The following is a 21,902-nucleotide window of genomic DNA, read 5'->3' on the forward strand; positions in this document are numbered from 1 at the left end:
GGGGGTTTGGGGGGTCTGGGGGCTCCAACCGGGGGGGGGTGCAGGAGTTCGAGGGGTGCTGGGGAAGGGGGGGGGGGTTAATTCTGGGGAGGGGGCGCGGGGGTGGGGGGGCAGCGGACCCTCCCCTCCCCCCCCCGTCCCGGTTCTCCCGCCATTCCCGGGCCCGGCCCCACGTGCGCCGCTCCCGCCCCGCCCCCACCCCCGCCCCTCCCCCACAGCGGGGACCGGGTCCGGCCCGGGGGGGGTCCCAAATGTCCGGGACCCCCCCCCGCGCCCCTTCCTCACCATTTACTGACCCCCCCCCCAATTTATTGAGTCCCCCCCGCGCCCCTCCCCCCATTTATTGTCCCCATGACCCCCCCCCGTGCCCCTCCCCCATTTATCGACCCCTCCCCCATTTATCGGCCCCTCCCCCATTTATTGATCCCTCCCCAGTTATTGACCCCCCCAAGACCCCTCTCCCATTTATCGACCCCTCCCCCATTTATTGATCCCTCCCCAGTTATTGACCCCCCCAAGACCCGTCTCCCATTTATTGACCCCTCCCCCATTTATTGATCCCTCCCCATTTATTGATTCCTCCCCAGTTATTGATCCCCCCAAGACCCCTCTCCCATTTATTGACCCCTCCCCCAATTTGTTGACCCCTCCCCCCATTTATGGGCCCCTCTCCCATTTATTGACCCCCCCCCAATTTATCAACTCCTCCCTCATTTATTGACCCCTCCCCATTTATTGACCTCTGCTTAGTTATTGACCCCCCAAGACCCCTCCCCCCATTTATCAACCCCTCCCCCATTTATTGACCCCTCCCCCCAATTTATCGACCCCTCCCCCATTCATCGACCCCTCCCCAGGGACCCCTCCCGATTTCTTGACCCCCCCCCTCTCTCCCCCACCCCCCCCATTCTCTCTGCAGCCGCCGCCGGGAGGAGCCCCCCGGGACCCCCCCCTCCCCCCCGGGACCCCTCCCCAGCCCCCCCCGGCCCCCCCGGCCCCCCCGGGACCCCCGGGACCCCCGGCCATGGAGTGGCAGCCGGACGAGCAGGGCCTGCAGCAGGTGCTGCAGCTGCTCAAGGACTCGCAGTCGCCCAACACGGCCACGCAGAGAGTGGTGCAGGACGTATCCGCAGCAGGGAACGGGAATGGGGAACGGGAATGGGGAATGGGAACGGGGAGTGGGAACGGGAATGGGGAACGGGAATGGGAACGGGGAACCGGGAATGGGAACGGGGAGTGGTGCAGGACATATCCGCAGCAGGGAACGGGAATGGGGAACGGGAATGGGAACGGGAATGGGAACGGGGAGTGGGAATGGGGAGTGGTGCAGGACGTATCCGCAGCAGGGAACGGGAATGGGGAACGGGGAACCGGGAATGGGAACGGGGAATGGGAACGGGGAGTGGTGCAGGACGTATCCGCAGGGAATGGGAACGGGGAACGGGGAATGGGAACGGGAATGGGAACGGGGAATGGGAACGGGGAGTGGTGCAGGACGTATCCGCAGGGAACGGGGAACCGGGAATGGGAACGGGGAATGGGAACGGGGAGTGGGAACGGGGAGTGGTGCAGGACGTATCCGCAGGGAACGGGAATGGGGAACGGGAATGGGAACGGGGAACCGGGAACGGGAATGGGGAGCGGTGCAGGACGTATCCACAGCAGGCAACGGGAATGGGGAACGGGAATGGGAACGGGGAATGGGAACGGGGAGTGGTGCAGGACGTATCCGCAGGGAACGGGAATGGGAACGGGGAACCGGGAATGGGAACGGGAATGGGGAGCGGTGCAGGACGTATCCGCAGGGAACGGGAATGGGGAACCGGGAATGGGAATGGGGAACGGGAATGGGGAACGGGGAACCGGGAACGGGAACGGGAATGGGGAGTGGTGCAGGACGTATCCACAGCAGGGAACGGGAATGGGGAACGGGGAACCGGGAATGGGAACGGGGAACCGGGAATGGGAACGGGGAATGGGAACGGGGAGTGGTGCAGGACGTATCCACAGGGAACGGGAACGGGGAACGGGAATGGGAACGGGGAATGGGAACGGGGAGTGGTGCAGGACGTATCCGCAGGGAACCGGGAACGGGAATGGGAATGGAAACAGGAACGGGAATGGGGAACCGGGAATGGGGAACGGTGCAGGACGTATCCGCAGGGAACCGGGAACGGGGAACGGGGAACCGGGAATGGGAACGGGAATGGGAACGGGGAACCGGGAACGGGAACGGGAATGGGAACGGGGAGTGGTGCAGGACGTATCCGCAGGGAACGGGAATGGGAACGGGGAACCGGGAATGGGAACGGGAACGGGAATGGGAACGGGGAGTGGTGCAGGACGTATCCGCAGGGAATGGGGAATGGGAACGGGAACGGGAATGGGGAACGGGAATGGTGCAGGACGTATCCGCAGGGAACGGGGACGGGAACGGGAATGGGGAATGGGGCAGAATGTATCCGCAGGGAACGGGGACGGGAACGGGAATGGGGAATGGGGCAGGATGTATCCGCAGGGAACGGGGACGGGAACGGGAATGGGGAATGGGGCAGGATGTATCCGCAGGGAACGGGAACGGGAGAATGGGAATGGGAATGGAAACAGGAATGGGAATGGGGAATGGTGCAGGACGTATCTGCAGGGAACCGGGAATGGGAACGGGAAATGGGAATGGGGAATGGGAATGGGGAGTGGTGCAGGACGTATCCACAGGGAATGGGAACGGGGAATGGGGAACAGGAATGGGAACGGGAATGGGGAACGGGAATGCGGAATGGGGCAGGATGTATCCGCAGGGAACGGGGAATGGGAACAGGGAGTGGGAATGGGGAACGGGAACCGGGAACGGGGAACTGGGAATGGAGAGCTGGGAATGGGGAACCGGGAATGGGGCAGGATGTATCTGCAGGGAACCGGGAATGGGAACGGGAACCAGGAATGGGGAGTGGGGTATGGGGAACCGGGAATGGGGAACCGGGAATGGGGCTGGGGGCACTGGGAATAGGGCAGGACGTATCCTGGGGGCCAACGGGAATGGGGGGCGCCGGGGGGGCACTGGGAATGGGGCTGGGGTCTGTCCTGGGGGGCACCGGGAATGGGGCTGGGGACACCGGGGGGGGGCCACTGGGATGGGACCCTCGGGATGGGGATGGGGGCACTGGGAATGGGGATGGGACCCTCGGGATGGGGATGGGATCACCGGGATGGGGGGCTCGGAGCGCCAGGGCGTGGAGGTCTCTGTTCTGTGGGGGAAGTGCCGGGGTGGGCGCCCCTGTCCCCCCCCCCCCCATGTCCCCCCCCCAGTGTCCCCCCCATTGTCCCCCCCCCGTGTCCCCCCCCGTGTCCCCCCCCCCGTCCTTAACCCCCCGCAGAAGCTGAAGCAGCTGAACCAGTTCCCGGATTTCAACAATTACCTGATCTTCGTGCTCACCCGCCTCAAGTCCGAAGGTTTTTGGGGAGGGGTCCCGGGCTGGGGGCTGGGGGGGGTCTGGGGGCGGCGGTGACCCCCCGGGGGGGGGGCACGGAGCCCCCCCCAACGTGCGGTGCCCCCCCCAGACGAGCCGACGCGCTCGCTGAGCGGGCTGATCCTCAAGAACAACGTCAAGGCGCACTTCCAGAGCTTCCCCCCGCCCGTGGCCGAGTTCATCAAGCAGGAGTGCCTGAAGCACCTGGGCGACGCCTCCTCGCTCATCCGGGCCACCATCGGTGAGGGGCACACCTGGGCACGCCTGGGAGCACACCTGGGCACGCCTGGGGGCACACCTGTGTGATACCTGGGCACATCTGGGCACACCTGTGTGATACCTGGGCACACCTGTGTGATACCTGGGCACACCTGGGGGCACCTGGGGGCACACCTGTGTGATACCTGGGCACATCTGGGCACACCTGTGTGATACCTGGGCACGCCTGTGTGATACCTGGGCACACCTGAGCACACCTGTGTGATACCTGGGCACACCTGGGGCATGCCTGGGGGCACACCTGTGTGATACCTGGGCACACCTGGGCACACCTGTGTGATACCTGGGCACACCTGGACACACCTGGGGGTACCTGTGTGATACCTGGGCACACCTGGGCACATGTGGGTAACGTCTGGGGCACACCTGGGCACACCTGAGCACACCTGTGTGATACCTGGGCACAACTGAGCACACCTGGGCACACCTGGGTAATGCCTGGGTCACACCTGGGCACACCTGTGTGACACCTGGGCACACATGGGCACACCTGAGGGTGCCTGGGTCACACCTGGGGGTGCCCTGGTCACACCTGGGTCACACCTGGGTCACACCTGGGTACCTGTGTCACACCTGGGCACCTGTGTGACCCCTCTGGGACCCCCCCTCACCTGTCCTGTGTCTCTTCCCCCATCAGCCCGTGGTTTCTAATAGGGAGCTGCAAATGTAGCCCAAACCCCCCCCAAAATCCCCCCCCCACCAGCTCACCTGTGCACCTGTCCGCAGGTATCCTGATCACCACCATCGCCTCCGAGGGCGAGCTGCAGATGTGACCCCAAAACCCCCCAGAATCCCCCCCCAAACTTCCCAAACCCTTTCTCCAAAGCCCCCAACCCCCCCAAAATCCACTCAACCCACCCCGAAATCCCCCCCCAAGCCCGGTGGCCGGCTCACCTGCGCACCTGTCCGCAGGTATCCTGATCACCACCATCGCCTCCGAGGGCGAGCTGCAGATGTGACCCCAAAACCCCCCCAGAACCCCCCCCCAACTTCCCAAACCCCCCCAAAATCCACTCAACCCCCCCCGAAATCCCCCCCCAAGCCCGGTGGCCGGCTCACCTGCGCACCTGTCCGCAGGTATCCTGATCACCACCATCGCCTCCAAGGGCGAGCTGCAGATGTGGCCGGAGCTGCTGCCCCAGCTCTGCAACCTGCTCAACTCCGAGGACTACAACACCTGCGAGGTGCACCTGCCTGGGGGGGGGGGGCGCACCTGGGCGCACCGGGGGGGGGGCGTGGCCGCCGCTGACCCCGCCCCCCCCCCCCCACGCCCCGGTCTGTGCTCCCAGGGGGCTTTCGGGGCGCTGCAGAAAATCTGCGAGGACTCCTCGGAGCTGCTGGACAGCGACGCCCTGAACCGGCCCCTCAACGTCATGATCCCCAAATTCCTGCAGTTCTTCAAGCACTGCAGCCCCAAAATCAGGTGGGGACAGGTGTGGGACAGGTGTGGGACAGGTGGGCACGCACCTGTGTCCCTGTGCCTCTGGGAGGTGGGGATATGGGGGCTTCAGTAGCCCCCAAAAATCCTGATTTCGAAAAATGTCTGGTTCCCAAATTCCTGCAGTTCTTTGAGTACTGCGGCCCCAAAATCAGGTGAGGACAGGTGTGGGACAGGTGTGGGACAGGTGAGCACACACCTGTGTCCCTGTGCCTCAGGGAGGTGGGGATATGGGGGCTTCAGTAGCCCCCAAAAGTCCTGATTTTTAAAAACGCTCTGATCCCCAAAATTCCTGCGGTTCCTCAAGCATTGCAGCCCCAAAATCAGGTGTGGGACAGGTGTGGGACAGGTGTGGGACAGGTGGGGACGCACCTGTGTCCCTGTGCCTCAGGGAGGTGGGGATACGGGGGCTTCAGAGGCCCCAAAAAATCCAGATTTTGAAAAATGCCCAGGTGGGTTCGGGGGGTTCAGGTGGGTTTTGGGGTGCCCAGGTGACTCTCAGGTGGGTTTGGGGTGCCCAGGTGACCCCTGCCCCGCCCGCAGGTCCCACGCCATCGCCTGCGTGAACCAGTTCATCATGGACCGGGCGCAGGCGCTGATGGAGAACATCGACACCTTCATCGAGGTGAGGGCACACCTGGCACCTGGGGGGGCACCTGGGCCTGTGCCCGGCACCTGGGGGGTCCCAGGGGGTCCTGGGGGTCTCACCTGTCCCTGTCCCAGCACCTGGGGGGTCCCGGGGGTCTCACCTGGCCCTGTCCCAGCACCTGGGGGGTCCCGGGGGTCTCACCTGTGCCTCCCCCAGCACCTGGGGGGTCCCTGGGGGTCCCGGGGGTCTCACCTGTCCCGTCCCCAGCACCCGGGGGGTCCCGGGGGTCCGGGGGGGTCTCACCTGTGCCTCCCCCAGCACCTGGGGGGTCCCGGGGATCTCACCTGTCCCTGTCCCAGCACCTGGGGGGTCCCTGGGGGTTCTGGGGGTCTCACCTGTGCCTCCCCCAGCACCTGGGGGGTCCCTGGGGGTCCCGGGGGTCTCACCTGTCCCTGTCCCCAGCACCTGGGGGGTCCCTGGGGGTCTCACCTGTCCCTGTCCCAGCACCTGGGGGGTCCCGGGGGGTCTCACCTGTGCCTCCCCCAGCACCTGGGGGGTCCCTGGGGGTGCCGGGGGTCTCACCTGTGCCTCCCCCAGCACCTGGGGGGTCCCGGGGGTCTCACCTGGCCCTGTCCCCAGCACCTGGGGGGTCCCGGGGGGTCTCACCTGTGCCTCCCCCAGCACCTGGGGGGTCCCTGGGGGTGCCGGGGGTCTCACCTGTGCCGTCCCCAGCACCTGTTCGCGCTGGCGGTGGACGAGGAGCCCGAGGTGCGCAAGAACGTGTGCCGGGCGCTGGTGATGCTGCTGGAGGTGCGCATCGACCGCCTGATCCCCCACATGTACAGCATCATCCAGGTGAGCGGGCACCTGGCACAGGTGAGGGGCTGGGACAGGGGTTGGGGGGGCACCTGGGTACAGGTGAGGGGTTTGGGGCACAGTTCAAGGGTCACCTGTGCCCAGGTGACGGATTTGGGGCACAGTTCAGGGGTTACCCACGCCCAGGTGAGGGGTTTGGGGGTCACCTGTGCCCAGGTGAAGGTTTTGGGGCACAGTTCAGGGGTTACCTGTGCTCAGGTGAGGGGTTTGGGTGTTACCTGTGCTCAGGTGAAAGGTTGAGGGAGTCACCTGTGCCCAGTTCAGGGGTTACCAGTGCCTAGGTGAGGGGTTTTGGGGTTACCTGTGCCCAGGTGAGAGGTTGAGGGACTCACCTGTGCCCAGTTCAGGGGCTACCTGTGCCCAGGTGACGGATTTGGGGGTTACCTGTGCCCAGTTCAGGGGTTACCTGTGCCCAGGTGACGGATTTGGGGGTTACCTGTGCCCAGGTGAGAGGTTGAGGGACTCACCTGTGCCCAGTTCAGGGGCTACCTGTGCCCAGGTGACGGATTTGGGGGTTACCTGTGCCCAGTTCAGGGGTTACCTGTGCCCAGGTGACGGATTTGGGGGTTACCTGTGCCCAGTTCAGGGGTTACCTGTGCCCAGGTGAGGGGTTTGGGGGTCACCTGTGCCCAGGTGAGCTCACCTGTCCCCGGGTGTGGCAGTACATGCTGCAGAGGACGCAGGACAGTGACGAGAACGTGGCGCTGGAGGCCTGCGAGTTCTGGCTGACGCTGGCGGAGCAGCCGATCTGCAAGGACGTGCTGACGGCACACCTGGTGCAGTGAGTGTCCCGAAATCCCCGAAATCTGCCCCAAAATCCACCCCGAGCTCATGGGAACACCTGGTGCAGTGAGTGTCCCGAAATCCCCGAAATCCACCCCAAAATCCACCCCAAAATCCACCCTGAACCCACTGCAGGGCTGACAGCACACCTGGTGCAGTGAGTGTCCCGAAATCCCCGAAATCCGCCCCAAAATCCGCCCCAAAATCCACCCCGAGCCCATGGGAACACCTGGTGCAGTGAGTGACCCGAAATCCCCAAAATCCACCCCAAAATCCACCCCAAAATCCACCCTGAACCCACTGCAGGGCTGACAGCACACCTGGTGCAGTGAGTGTCCCGAAATCCCCGAAATCCGCCCCAAAATCCGCCCCAAAATCCACCCCGAGCCCATGGGAACACCTGGTGCAGTGAGTGACCCGAAATCCCCAGAATTCACCCCAAATCCCCAATCCCCCCCAGGCTGATCCCGATCCTGGTGCACGGGATGCGCTACTCGGAGATCGACATCATCCTGCTCAAGGTGGGCACTGGGAGCACTGGGAGCGCTGGGGCTGTACTGGTGTGACTGGGGCTGTACTGAGGCTGTACTGGTGTGACTGGAGCTGTGCTGGGGGCACTGGGGGGGCTGTACTGGTGTAACTGGGAGCTGTATTGGGGCTGTACTGGGGCTGTACTGGGAGCACTGGTGTGACTGGGGCTGTACTGGGGCTGTACTGGTGTGACTGGGAGCACTGGGGGGGTTGTACTGGTGTGACTGGGGCTGTACTGGGAGCTGTACTGGTGTGACTGGGGCTGTACTGGGGCTGTACTGGGGTTGTACTGGTGTGACTGGGAGCACTGGGGGGGTTGTACTGGTGTGACTGGGGCTGTACTGGGGCTGTACTGGTGTGACTGGGGCTGTACTGAGGCTGTACCGGTGTGACTGGGGCTGTACTGGGAGCTGTACTGGGGCTGTACTGGTGTGACTGGAGCTGTGCTGGGGGCACTGGGGGGGCTGTACTGGTGTAACTGGGAGCTGTATTGGGGCTGTACTGGGGCTGTACTGGGAGCACTGGTGTGACTGGGGCTGTACTGGGGCTGTACTGGTGTCACTGGGGCTGTACTGGTGTAACTGGGAGCACTGGGGGGGGCTGTACTGGTGTGACTGGAGCTGTACTGGTGTCACTGGGAGCTGTATTGGGGCTGTACTGGGGCTGTACTGGTGTAACTGGGAGCACTGGGGGGGGCTGTACTGGTGTGACTGGAGCTGTACTGGTGTCACTGGGAGCTGTATTGGGGCTGTACTGGGGCTGTACTGGTGTAACTGGGAGCACTGGGGGAGCTGTACTGGTGTCACTGGGGCTGTACTGGGGCTGTACTGGGAGCACTGGGAGCACTGGTGTGGCCGGAGATGATGACAGCCTCCGCCTGAGCCCTGAGGGTCACTCGTGTTCGTACTGTCTGATCCGGGCCGGGAGGGGGCGCTGTCGCGACGACGTCACGTCGCGATACAATGACGTCACGTCGCGATACAATGACGTCACGTCGCGATACAGTGACGTCACGTCGCGATACAGTGACGTCACGTCGCGATACAGTGACGTCACGTCGCGATACAGTGACGTCACGTCGCGATACAGTGACGTCACGTCGCGATACAATGACGTCACGTCGCGATACAATGACATCGTGTCCGTGCGCCGCGATGTGACGACGTCACGTCGCGATATGACAACTTTATGTCGCGATACGACGATATCGCTTCCCAATGCAACGACGTTACACCACAACGCGACGTCACGCCGCGATACGGCGGCGCCGCGTTTCCGTGTCGCGATACGGTGCTGCCGCGTCACGATACAATGACTTCGTGTCACAATACAGTGACTTTACACTGTGACACAATGACTTTATGTCGCGACACAATGACTTTATGTCGCGATACAATGACTTTATGTCGTGATACAATGACTTTATGTCGCGATACAATGACTTTATGTCACTTCACAATGGTTTTATGTCGTGATACAATGACTATGTCGTGATAGAATGACTTTTTGCCGCGATACAATGACTTTACATCGCAACACAATGACTTTATGTCGGAATACAATGGCTTTACATTGTGATACAGCGACTTTATGTCGCGACATAACGACATCGCTTCCCAACACGACATCATGCCATGATGTGACGACGTCGCGACGCGGCGACTCCGTGTCACGACACGCCTCTATGTCGCAACACGACTCTGTGTCGTGACACGATTCCATGTTAGGACGTGCCTCCATATCGTGACACGCCTCCACGTCGCGATACAGCTCTGTGTTGCGATACACCTCCATGTCACGACACCCCTCCATGTCATGACATGCCTCCGTGTCGTGATACAACCCCATGTCGCGACATGCCTCCGTGTCGGGACACCGCTCCACGTCGTGACACCGCTCCATGTCGCGACATGCCTCCATGTCGCGACGCGGCTCCATGTCGTGACACGGCTCCATGTCGCGACACCCCTCCATGTCGTGACGCGGCTCCATGTCGCGACGCGGCTCCGTGTCGCGATACAAGCTCCATGTCGTGACGCGGCTCCATGTCGTGACACGGCTCCATGTCGCGATACAAACTCCATGTCATGACGCGGCTCCATGTCGTGACGCGGCTCCGTGTCGCGATACAAACTCCGTGTCGTGACGCGGCTCCGTGTCGCGATACAAACTCCGTGTCGTGACGCGGCTCCGTGTCGCGATACAAACTCCGTGTCGTGACGCGGCTCCATGTCGCGACACCCCTCCATGTCGTGACACCGCTCCATGTCATGACACCGCTCCATGTCGTGACGCGGCTCCATGTCACGATACAAACTCCATGTCGCGACACGCCTCCATGTCGCGATACAAACTCCATGTCGCGATACAAACTCCGTGTCGTGACGCGGCTCCGTGTCGCGGCCCCCGCGCGGCAGGGCGACGTGGAGGAGGACGAGGCGGTGCCGGACAGCGAGCAGGACATCAAGCCGCGCTTCCACAAGTCGCGCACGGTGACGCTGGCGCACGAGGAGCAGCGCGGCGACGGCGACGACGAGGACGACGACGACGCCCTGTCCGACTGGAACCTGCGTACGCCCCGCGGGGGCCTGGGGGGGCCACGGGGGGCTTGGGGTGGCCACAGGAGGGGTTTGGGGGGCCACGGGGGGCTTGGGGTGGTCACAGGGGGCTGTTGGGGTGGCCACGGGGGGGTTTGGGGTGGTCACAGGGGGGTTTAGGGTGGTCCTGGGGGGGCTTGGGGTGGTCACAGGGGGCTTGGGGTGGTCACAGGGGGGTAGGGGTGGTCCTGGGGGGGCTTGGGGGGGCCACGGGGGGGGCCTGGGGGGGCCACGGGGGGCTTGGGGTGGTCACAGGGGGCTTTGGGGTGGCCCCAGGGGGGTTTGGGGTGGCCCCAGGGGGGTTTGGGGTGGTCCTGGGGGGCTTTGGGGTGGTCACAGGGGGGCCTTGGGGTGGTCCTGCAGGTTTTTGGGTGTCCCCCGATGGGTTTGGGGTGGCCACAGGGGGCTTGGGGTGGTCACAGGGGGCTGTTGGGGTGGCCACGGGGGGGTTTGGGGTGGTCACAGGGGGGTTTAGGGTGGTCCTGGGGGGGCTTGGGGTGGTCACAGGGGGCTTGGGGTGGTCACAGGGGGGTTAGGGGTGGCCACAGGGGGGTTAGGGGTGGTCCTGGGGGGCTTTGGGGGGCCACGGGGGGGGCTTGGGGGGGCCACGGGGGGCTTGGGGTGGTCACAGGGGGCTTTGGGGTGGCCCCAGGGGGGTTTGGGGTGGTCCTGGGGGGCTTTGGGGTGGTCACAGGGGGGCCTTGGGGTGGTCCTGCAGGTTTTCGGGTGTCCCCCGATGGGTTTGGGGTGGCCACAGGGGGCTTGGGGTGGTCACAGGGGGGTTAGGGGTGGCCACAGGGGGGTTAGGGGTGGTCACAGGGGGGTTAGGGGTGGTCCTGGGGGGGCTTGGGGGGGCCACGGGGGGCTTGGGGTGGTCACAGGGGGCTTTGGGGTGGCCCCAGGGGGGTTTGGGGTGGCCACACAGGAGTTTGAGGTGGCCACGGGGGGCTTGGGGTGGTCCTGCAGGTTTTCGGGTGTCCCCCGATGGGTTTGGGGTGGCCACAGGGGGCTTTGGGGTGGTCCTGGGGCGGTTGGGGTGGTCAAAAGGGGGGTTTGGGGTGGTCACAGGGGGGTTAGGGGTGGTCCTGGGGGGGTTTGGGGTGGCCACGGGGGGGTTTGGGGTGGTCACAGGGGGCTTTGGGTGGCCCCAGGGGGTTTGGGGTGGTCCTGGGGGGCTTTGGGGTGGTCACAGGGGGGCCTTGGGGTGGTCCTGCAGGTTTTCGGGTGTCCCCCGATGGGTTTGGGGTGGCCACAGGGGGCTTTGGGGTGGTCACAGGAGGGGTTTGGGGTGGTCAAAAGGGGGGGCTTGGGGTGGCCCCGGGGGGTGTGGGGTGGCCACAGGGGGGTTTGGGGTGGTCACAGGGGGGTTAGGGGTGGTCCTGGGGGGGTTTGGGGTGGCCACGGGGGGGGTTTGGGGTGGTCACAGGGGGCTTTGGGGTGGCCCCAGGGGGGTTTGGGGTGGTCCTGGGGGGCTTTGGGGTGGTCACAGGGGGGCCTTGGGGTGGTCCTGCAGGTTTTCGGGTGTCCCCCGATGGGTTTGGGGTGGCCACAGGGGGCTTTGGGGTGGTCACAGGAGGGGTTTGGGGTGGTCAAAAGGGGGGGCTTGGGGTGGCCCCGGGGGGGTGTGGGGTGGCCACAGGGGGGTTTGGGGTGGTCACAGGAGGGGTTAGGGGTGGCCCCTGAGGGGTTTGGGGTGGTCCTGGGGCAGTTTGGGGTGGCCACAGGGGGGCTTTGGGGTGGCCATGGGGGGGTTTGGGGTCCCCCCTGGTTCCTGGGTTGTTTTTGGGGTCCCCCCTGGTTCCTGGGATGGTTTTGGGGTGCCCCCCTGGTTCCTGGGATGGTTTTGGGGTGCCCCCCTGGTTCCTGGGATGGTTTTGGGGCACTCCCCCGGTTCCTGGGATGTTTTTGGGGTCCCCCCTGGTTCCTGGGTTTTTTTTGGGGTCCCCCCGGCTCCTGGGACGTTTTTGGGGTGCCCGGGCCCCGTTCAAGCCCCGCTGCGCAGGGAAGTGCTCGGCGGCGGCGCTGGACGTGCTGGCCAACGTGTTCCGGGAGGAGCTGCTGCCGCACCTGCTGCCGCTGCTCAAGGAGCTGCTCTTCCACCTCGAGTGGGTGGTCAAGGAGTCGGGCATCCTGGTGCTGGGGGCCATCGCCGAAGGTGGGACCCCAAAACCACCCTGGGGACCCCAAAACCGGCCCCAAAAACGGCCCCAAAGACGGCCCCAAACACAGCCCCAAATGCAGCCCAAAAATGGCCCCAAAAACGGTCCCAAACCCATCCCCATCCAGGGCATCCTGGTGCTGGGGGTCGTCGCTGAAGGTGGGACCCCAAAACCACCCTGGGGACCCCAAAAATGGCCCCAGACCCAGCCCCAAACACGGCCCCATCCTGGTGCTGGGGGTCGTCGCTGAAGGTGGGACCCCAAAACCACCCTTGGGGAGGAATCCCAGTTCTGGGGGACCCCAGGTGTCCAAACCCCAACCCCAGGGGTTTCAAACTCCAATTCCACCCCAGTTCCACCACCCCAACCAGCCGGTGCGTCCCCGGTGTCCCCGGTGTCCCCAAGCCCCCCCTGGTGTCCCCAAACCCCCCCTGGTGTCCCCGCCCGGGCCCGGTGATGACCACGGACATTCGAATCCCGAATTCCCCCTGTGGATCTCTGTGCTCTGAGGGCCTCGGGGCACGGCAGGTGGCTCCTGCGGGGTGTCCCCAACCCCTGCTGGCTGTCCCCAACTGCTCCAGGGTGTCCCCAATCCTTCTGGGGTGTCCCCAGCCCCTGCTGGGTGTCCCCAGCTCCACCTGTCCTATCCGAACCCCAACCTGGACTATCCGAACCCCAATCTCAGGTGCCCAAACCCCAACCCCACCCGTCCGAACCCCACCCTGGGCTATCTCAACTCCACCCCTGCCCCTCCCTGAGCCACCCTGCCCCGCCCTGCCCCGCCCCGCAGGCTGCATGCAGGGCGTGGTGCCCTACCTGTCCCTGTCCCTGCCCCACCCTCATCTGTCCCTGCCCCGCAGGCTGCATGCAGGGCATGGTGCCCTACCTGTACCTGTCCCTGCTCTCACCTGTCCCCGCCCCGCAGGCTGCATGCAGGGCGTGGTGCCCTACCTGTACCTGTACCTGTCCCTGCCCCACCCTCACCTGTCTGTGCCCCGCCCCGCAGGCTGCATGCAGGGCATGGTGCCCTACCTGTCCCTGCCCTGCCCCGCTCTCACCTGTCCCTGCCCCACCTTGCAGGCTGCATGCAGGGCATGGTGCCCTACCTGTACCTGTCCCTGTCCCTGCCCCGCTCTCACCTGTCTGTGCCCCGCCCCGCAGGCTGCATGCAGGGCATGGTGCCCTACCTGTACCTGTCCCTGTACCTGCCCCTGCCCTGCTCTCACCTGTCCCTGTCCCTGCCCCACCCTCACCTGTCTGTGCCCCGCCCCGCAGGCTGCATGCAGGGCATGGTGCCCTACCGTTCTTGTCCCTGTCCCTGCCCTGCCCCGCTCTCACCTGTCCCTGCCCCACCTTGCAGGCTGCATGCAGGGCACGGTGCCCTACCTGTCCCTGTCCCTGTCCCTGTCCCTGCCCCACCCTCACCTGTCTGTGCCCCGCCCTGCAGGCTGCATGCAGGGCACGGTGCCCTACCTGTCCCTGTCCCTGTACCTGTCCCTGCCCCGCTCTCACCTGTCTGTGCCCCGCCCCGCAGGCTGCATGCAGGGCATGGTGCCCTACCTGCCCGAGCTGATCCCACACCTGATCCGCTGCCTGGCGGACCGCAAGGCGCTGGTGCGCTCCATCGCGTGCTGGACGCTGAGCCGCTACGCGCACTGGGTGGTGGCGCAGCCCCCCGAGCTCTACCTGAAGCCGCTGATGACCGAGCTGCTGCAGCGCATCCTGGACGGCAACAAGCGCGTGCAGGAGGCGGCCTGCAGGTGACACCTGCGGGGACACCCGGCAGGGGGACACCGGGGATGGGGGGGGGACAGGTGACACCTGCGGGGACACCCGGCAGGGGGACACCGGGGATGTGGGGGGGACAGGTGACACCTGCGGGGACACCCGGCAGGGGGACACCGGGGATGTGGGGTGGGACAGGTAACACCTGAGGGGGACAGGTGACACCTGAGGGGACACCCGGCAGGGGGACACCGGGGATGGGGGGGGGACAGGTGACACCTGAGGGGACATGGGGCAGGGGGACACCGGGGATGTGGGGTGGGACAGGTGACACCTGCAGGGGACAGGTGACACCTGAGGGGACACGGGGCAGGGGGACACCGGGGACACCGGGGATGTGGGGGGGACAGGTGACACCTGAGGGGGACAGGTGACACCTGAGGGGACACGGGGCAGGGGGACACGGGGCAGGGAGACGCTGGGGACACCCCAGGGAGGTGGGACAGGTGACACTGGGGTGGGACAGGTGACACCTGTGAGGGACATGGGGCAGGGGGACACTGGGGATATGGGGTGGGACAGGTGACACCTGCAGGACAGGGGGACACAGGGCAGGGGGACACCGGGGACACCACAGGGAGGCGGGACAGGTGGGACAGGTGACACCTGAGGGGACATGGGGCAGGTGGACAGGGAACACGGGGGATATGGGGTGGGACAGGTGGCACAGGTGACACCGGGGTGGGACAGGTGACACTGGGGACGCCGGGGACCCCCGGGGGTGATGACAGCTCTGTCCCGATCCCCGTGAGGACGCTTTGTGTTCGTACTGCCTGACCCGGGGGGCCCCGCGCCGTGCTGGGGCTTTGGGGGGGTGCTGGGGGGCTTTGGGGGGGTCCTCTGGGGTTTTTGGGGGTTCCTGTCAGGTTTTTGCCGTTCCTGTGAGGTTTTGGGGGCTCCCAACGAGGTTCTTGGGGTGCCTGAGGTGGATTTGGGGGATCCCACGAGGTTTTGGGGCGTCCCCACGAGGTTTTTGGGGGTTCCTGTGAGGTTTTGGGGCATCCCCATGAGGTTTTTGGGGGTTCCTGTGAGGTTTTGGGGGTTCCTGGGAGGTTTTTGGGGGTTCCTGTGAGGTTTTGGGGCATCCCCATGAGGTTTTTGGGGGTTCCTGGGAGGTTTTTGGGGTTCCTGGGAGGTTTTTGGGGGTTCCTGTGAGGTTTTGGGGCATCCCCATGAGGTTTTTGGGGGTTCCTGTGAGGTTTTGGGGGTTCCTGGGAGGTTTTTGGGGGTTCCTGTGAGGTTTTGGGGCATCCCCATGAGGTTTTTGGGGGTTCCTGTGAGGTTTTTGGGGTGCCTGTGAGGTTTTCGGGGTGCCTGAGGTGGATCCGGGGTGTCCCCGTGCCCGCAGCGCCTTCGCCACGCTGGAGGAGGAGGCGTGCACGGAGCTGGTGCCGTACCTGAGCTTCATCCTGGACACGCTCGTCTTCGCCTTCGGCAAGTACCAGCACAAGAACCTGCTCATCCTCTACGACGCCATCGGCACCTTGGCCGACTCCGTGGGCCACCACCTCAACCAGCCGGTGCGTCCCCGGTGTCCCCGGTGTCCCCAAGCCCCCCCTGGTGTCCCCAAGCCCCCCCTGGTGTCCCCCGGTGTCCCCAAGCCCCCCCTGGTGTCCCCAATCCCCCCCCGTGTCCCCGCCCGGGCCCGGTGATGACCACGGACATTCGAATCCCGAATTCCCCCTGTGGATCTCTGTGCTCTGAGGGCCTCGGGGCACGGCAGGTGGCCCCTGCTGCCTGTCCCCAACCCCTGCTGCCTGTCCCCAACTGCTCCAGGGTGTCCCCAATCCCTCTGGATTGTCCCCAACCCCTGCTGGGTGTCCCCAGTCCCTCCAGGGTGTCCCCAACCCGTCTGGGGTGTCCCAAACTCCTCCAAGGTGTCCCCAGTCCCCCCCAGCTGTCCCTCCCAGTGACAGCCCTGTCCCCAGACCCCCATGGCTGTCCCCAGTCCCTGCTGGGTGTCCCCAGCCCCTCCTGGCTGTCTCCCCCCAGTGACACCCCTGTTCCCCTGCTGGTGTCACCCCCATCCCCGTGTCCCCAGCCCCAGTGCCACCCCTGTCCTTGTGTCCCCATCCCCGGTGCCACCCCTGTCCCCGTGTCCCCAGCCCTGGTGCCACCCCTGTCCCCCTGTCCCCGTGTCCCCAGCCCTGGTGCCACCCCTGTCCCCCTGTCCCCGTGTCCCCATCCCCGGTGCCACCCCTGTCCCCGTGTCCCCAGGAGTACATCCAGAAGCTGATGCCGCCGCTCATCCAGAAGTGGAACGAGCTCAAGGACGAGGACAAGGACCTGTTCCCGCTGCTGGAGGTGCCTCGGGGCCGTCCCCAAGGCTGGGGGGCGGGGGGCGAGGGGGGGGGGATGGGGTGGTGGCCGTCCCCCCAAGCCCCCCCCCCCCCCCCACCACGTCCCCCCCTGTCCCCCCCGCTGTCCCCAGTGCCTGTCCTCGGTGGCCACGGCCCTGCAGAGCGGCTTCCTGCCCTACTGCGAGCCCGTCTACCAGCGCTGCGTCACCCTGGTGCAGAAAACGCTGGCCCAGGCCATGGTGAGCCCCTGGCCCGCGCCCCGGGGGGGGCCGCAGGGTGACAGCCGCCCCCCCCCCGTGGCGGTGACAACGTCCCCGCGTGTCCCCCCCCTTTCCCCACCCCAGATGTACAACCAGCACCCCGAGCAGTACGAGGCGCCCGACAAGGATTTCATGATCGTGGCCCTGGACCTGCTCAGCGGCCTGGCCGAGGGGCTCGGTGGCCACGTGGAGCAGCTGGTGGCCCGCTCCAACATCATGACCCTGCTGTTCCAGTGCATGCAGGTGAGGCCCGGGGTGGGGCTGGGGGAGCTGGGGACCCCCGGCCCGGCTGACCCGTGCCCACGCAGGACACGATGCCCGAGGTGCGGCAGAGCTCCTTCGCCCTCCTGGGCGACCTCACCAAGGCCTGCTTCGTGCACGTCAAGCCCTGCATCGGTGCGTTTTGGGGTGCCACCCCCCCCCCCCCCCCGGCCTGGGGACACCCCCAAATGGGGCTGGGGGCTGCGGGGGGGGTGTGTCTGCGCTCACCTGCGCTCACCTGTGGCCCCCCCCAGCCGAGTTCATGCCCATCCTGGGCACCAACCTGAACCCCGAGTTCATCTCCGTGTGCAACAACGCGACCTGGGCCATCGGCGAGATCTGCATGCAGATGGGTGAGCCCCAAAACCGGCCCTGGGCACCCCAAAACCGACCTGGGTACCCCAAAAACTGTCCATGGCACCCAAAAAACTGTCCATGGCATCCCAAAAACTGTCCTGGGCACCCCAAAACCGACCTGGGTACCCCAAAAACTGTCCATGGCACCCAAAAAACTGTCCTGGGCACCCCAAAACCGACCTGGGTACCCCAAAACTGTCCATGGCATCCCAAAAACTGTCCTGGGCACCCCAAAACTGCCCTGGGCACCCCAAAACTGCCCTGGGCCCTGCCAGAACCACCCTGGGCACCCCAAAAACTGCCCTGGGCACCCCCTAGAGCCCCCCTGCGCCCCCTTTGTGCCGCAGGGGCCGAGATGCAGCCCTACGTGCCCCTGGTGCTCAACAACCTGGTGGAGATCATCAACCGGCCCAACACCCCCAAAACGCTGCTGGAGAACACCGGTGAGCAGGGGGCACCCCAGAACTGCCTGGGGACCCCAGATCCACCCCAAAACCACCCCAGAACCACCCCAAAACTGCCTGGGGACCCCAGAACTGCCTGGGGACCCCAGAACTGCCTGGGGACCCCAAAACTGCCTGGGGACCCCAGATCCACCCCAAAACCACCCCAGATCTACCCCAGAACTGCCTGGGGACCCCAAAACCACCCCAAAACTGCCAGGGACCCCAAAACTGCCTGGGACCCCAGAACCACCCCAGATCAACCCAAGAACCCCCCGGGGACCCCAAAACCGCCTGGGGACTCCAGAACCACCCCAAAACCACCCCAAAACTGGCTGGGGGTGGTGGGAACCCCAAAACCTGCTGGGGACGGGAACCCCAAAACTGGTTGGGGTCCCCAAAAGCGGCATAACGCATAAATACAGAGACACGATTTAAAATGTTAATGTTCCAAACACACAAAGACAAAAATACAATGAAATAACCTGCTCCAAAGATAAATCTGCAAAGATATAAACTACAGAAAATAAATAAAACTGTTCCAAAGATAAATATGTGAATATACAAATGAGCAGAAAGTAAATAAACCATAAATACAGCAAAATATAAACATACAGAAGGTAAATAAACATATAAAGATAGTAATGTACAGAAAGTAAACAAAACAGTAAATATTTAAAATATAAACATACAGAAGGTAAATAAATATATAAGGATGCAAATGTACAGAAACTAAATATATAAACACAGAAAATAAAGAAAACCATAAATATATAAAGATTTAAGATACAGAAAGTAAATAAAACCCATTCTAAACATAAATCTATAAAAATAGAAGCACACAGAAAGTAAACAAAGCCATAAATAAAGACTTAGAATACAGAAAGTAAATAAAACTGTTCCAAAGATAAACGTATAAAGATATAAACATAGAGAAAGTAAATGAAACCATGAATATATAAATATATATGAATATATATAAGTATGTATAAATATAAAAGAACATATATAAATATATAAAAGCTATATAAATGTATATAAGTATAAATATAAACGTTAATATATAATTGTAAATATGCTATATATTTAATAATTAATATTAAATATGAATACATAAGCACATTTATATATAAAATATTAATATAAATATATATAATAGAGAAATACTTATAGATATAAATATTATATAAATATATAAAATAGAAATATAAATATACAAAATAGATAAATATGGACATAAACGTTAATATATAAATATAAACGTATGCTAAATATATACGCTAATAAAATTTAAATATGAAATACAGAAATGGGAATATTTATACATACACAAATATGTAAGAAGTGATGTAGATAAGTAGGACCAGAGGTGTAGAAAGCCAGGATGCAAAGGGAGAGAAGTGACCGAGCCCCGCCGTGCCCGCAGCCATCACCATCGGCCGCCTGGGCTTCGTGTGCCCGCAGGAGGTGGCCCCGATGCTGCCGCAGTTCATCCGGCCCTGGTGAGTCCTGGGGGGGCTGCGGGGGTCCCCAGAGTGGGGGGGGCGGGGGGGGGACACCCCGGAATTCCCCTTTTGCCTCCCCCCCCCCAGGTGCACCTCGCTGCGCAACATCCGCGACAACGAGGAGAAGGACTCGGCCTTCCGCGGCATCTGCGTCATGATCGGCGCCAACCCCGGCGGCGTGGTGCAGGTCAGGGGGGCTGGGAATGGGGCTGGAGTGGGGATGGAGTGGGGCTGGGAATGGGGCTGGAGTGGGGCTGGAGTGGGGCTGGGAATGGGGCTGGAGTGGGGCTGCGAATGGGGCTGGAGTGGGGATGGAGTGGGGCTGGGAATGGGGCTGGAGTGGGGCTGGAGTGGGGCTGGAGTGGGGCTGGGAATGGGGCTGGAGTGGGGCTGGGAATGGGGCTGGGAATGGGGCTGGAGTGGGGCTGGAGTGGGGCTGGAGTGGGGCTGGAGTGGGGCTGGAGTGGGGCTGGGAATGGGGCTGGAGTGGGGCTGGAGTGGGGCTGGAGTGGGGCTGGGAATGGGGCTGGAGTGGGGCTGGAGTGGGGCTGGGAATGGGGCTGGAGTGGGGCTGGAGTGGGGCTGGAGTGGGGCTGGGAATGGGGCTGGAGTGGGGCTGGAGTGGGGATGGAGTGGGGCTGGGAATGGGGCTGGGAATGGGGCTGGAGTGGGGCTGGAGTGGGGCTGGGAATGGGGCTGGGAATGGGGCTGGAGTGGGGCTGGAGTGGGGCTGGGAATGGGGCTGGAGTGGGGCTGGAGTGGGGCTGGAGTGGGGCTGGGAATGGGGCTGGAGTGGGGCTGGAGTGGGGCTGGGAATGGGGCTGGAGTGGGGCTGGAGTGGGGCTGGAGTGGGGCTGGAGTGGGGATGGAGTGGGGCTGGGAATGGGGCTGGGAATGGGGCTGGGAATGGGGCTGGAGTGGGGCTGGAGTGGGGCTGGGAATGGGGCTGGAGTGGGGCTGGGAATGGGGCTGGGAATGGGGCTGGAGTGGGGCTGGAGTGGGGCTGGAGTGGGGCTGGAGTGGGGATGGAGTGGGGCTGGAGTGGGGCTGGGAATGGGGGGTTGGAAATGGGGGGTCCAATACTGGGGGGCTGAAAATGGAGGATCCTGAAATTGGGGAGGGTGCCCAAAACTGGGGGGCCCGAAACTGGGGGGGTCTGCAAAACCGGGGGGGGGCCCTATTTCCCCTCCAATTTCCCCCTACTTTACCCGTCATTTTCCCCCATTTCTCTCCTATTTTTCCCCAATTTCCCCCCCAATTTCCCCCCCAATTTCACTCCCAATTTCCCCCCCATTTCCTCCCCAATTTTTCCCCCATTTCCCCCCCATTTCCCCCCCCATTTCCCCCCCAATTTCACTCCCAATTTCCCCATTTCCTCCCCAATTTTTCCCCCATTTCCCCCCCATTTCCCCCCAATTCCCCCCCCATTTCCCCCCCAATTTCACTCCCAATTTCCCCCCCATTTCCCCCCCAATTTTTCCCCCATTTCTCCCCAATTTCCCCCTCATTTCCCCCCCAGTTTTTCCCCCATTTCTCCCCAATTTCCCCCCCAATTCCCCCCCCATTTCCCCCCCAATTTCCCCCCCATTTCCTCCCCAATTTCCCCCCCAATTTCCCCCCAATTTTCCCCCAGGATTTCATTTTCTTCTGCGACGCCGTGGCCTCGTGGCTGAGCCCCAAGGACGACCTGCGGGACATGTTCTACAAGGTGGGGGCGGCCGGGGGGGGGCGGGGGGGCTCGGGGACCCCCGCCCGGGGGTTCCCCAGGGCCTGACCCCCTCTCCCCCCACCCCCATTTTTTGGGCCCCCCCCCCCAGATCCTGCACGGCTTCAAGGCGCAGGTGGGCGAGGAGAACTGGCAGCACTTCTCGGAGCAGTTCCCGCCGCTGCTCAAGGAGCGCCTCGCCGCCTTCTACGGGGTCTAGGCCCCGCCCTCACCTGCCGCAGGTGCGCGGGGGGGGGCGGGGCACCACCCCAAAAACCCCCCCTGGTGGGGGGGGGGGCGGGGCAAAGACCCCTCCCCTCCCCCACCGCAATAATCGCTGCTCTCCCCCCCCCTCCCCCCCCCTCTCAGGTCGGAGCTCGGAGCCCGTCGGGAGCAGGGGGGGGAGGGGAGCCCCTCCCCCCCCCCCCCCCCCCAGAGCCGTTCGGACCCCCCCGGGGGGAGGAATTTTGGGGGGGATGGGGAGGGGGGGGGTGGGGGCGGGGCTCCGACCCCCGGGTGGGGGCTGGGGGAGGGCGAAAATCGGGGCTGGAGGGGCCAACGGAGGGT

At 63.6% G+C, this 21,902-nt stretch overlaps 1 protein-coding gene and 1 long non-coding RNA gene across 2 annotated transcripts; one reads left to right on the forward strand and one right to left on the reverse strand.

Moving 5' to 3' along the window:
* Positions 1-966: 966 nt before the first annotated feature.
* On the forward strand, positions 967-21,776 carry TNPO2 (transportin 2). The gene is made up of 24 exons (XM_053933031.1): positions 967-1,123; positions 3,375-3,450; positions 3,559-3,708; positions 4,824-4,930; positions 5,036-5,169; positions 5,728-5,809; positions 6,506-6,628; positions 7,312-7,430; positions 7,893-7,953; positions 10,381-10,534; positions 12,563-12,715; positions 14,254-14,479; positions 15,853-16,024; positions 16,722-16,808; positions 16,936-17,043; positions 17,149-17,307; positions 17,373-17,460; positions 17,580-17,678; positions 18,030-18,125; positions 19,552-19,627; positions 19,718-19,817; positions 21,264-21,338; positions 21,448-21,577; positions 21,705-21,776. Exons 1-23 carry the CDS (start codon positions 1,025-1,027, stop codon positions 21,553-21,555), a joined length of 2,652 nt encoding a protein of 883 aa, XP_053789006.1. The 5' UTR covers positions 967-1,024; the 3' UTR covers positions 21,556-21,577; positions 21,705-21,776.
* On the reverse strand, positions 18,546-19,628 carry LOC128782618 (uncharacterized). The gene is made up of 2 exons (XR_008428860.1): positions 19,455-19,628; positions 18,546-19,021 (listed from the first exon to the last, which is right to left on the reverse strand). It is a non-coding gene; the product is annotated as an uncharacterized LOC128782618 (long non-coding RNA).
* Positions 21,777-21,902: the final 126 nt, after the last annotated feature.

The sequence above is a fragment of the Vidua chalybeata genome (genome assembly GCF_026979565.1).
Source record: "Vidua chalybeata isolate OUT-0048 chromosome 33 unlocalized genomic scaffold, bVidCha1 merged haplotype SUPER_33_unloc_1, whole genome shotgun sequence".
Taxonomy (NCBI): Eukaryota; Metazoa; Chordata; class Aves; order Passeriformes; family Viduidae; genus Vidua; species Vidua chalybeata.

Excerpts from the sequence above, each read along its gene's own strand:
- TNPO2 (XM_053933031.1), top strand. The coding sequence starts at position 1,025 with ATGGAGTGGCAGCCGGACGAGCAGGGCCTGCAGCAGGTGCTGCAGCTG. Across the intron at positions 7,431-7,892 it reads CTGACGGCACACCTGGTGCA|GCTGATCCCGATCCTGGTGC; the intron begins GTGAGTGTCCCG and ends AATCCCCCCCAG. Across the intron at positions 18,126-19,551 it reads AACGCTGCTGGAGAACACCG|CCATCACCATCGGCCGCCTG; the intron begins GTGAGCAGGGGG and ends CCGTGCCCGCAG.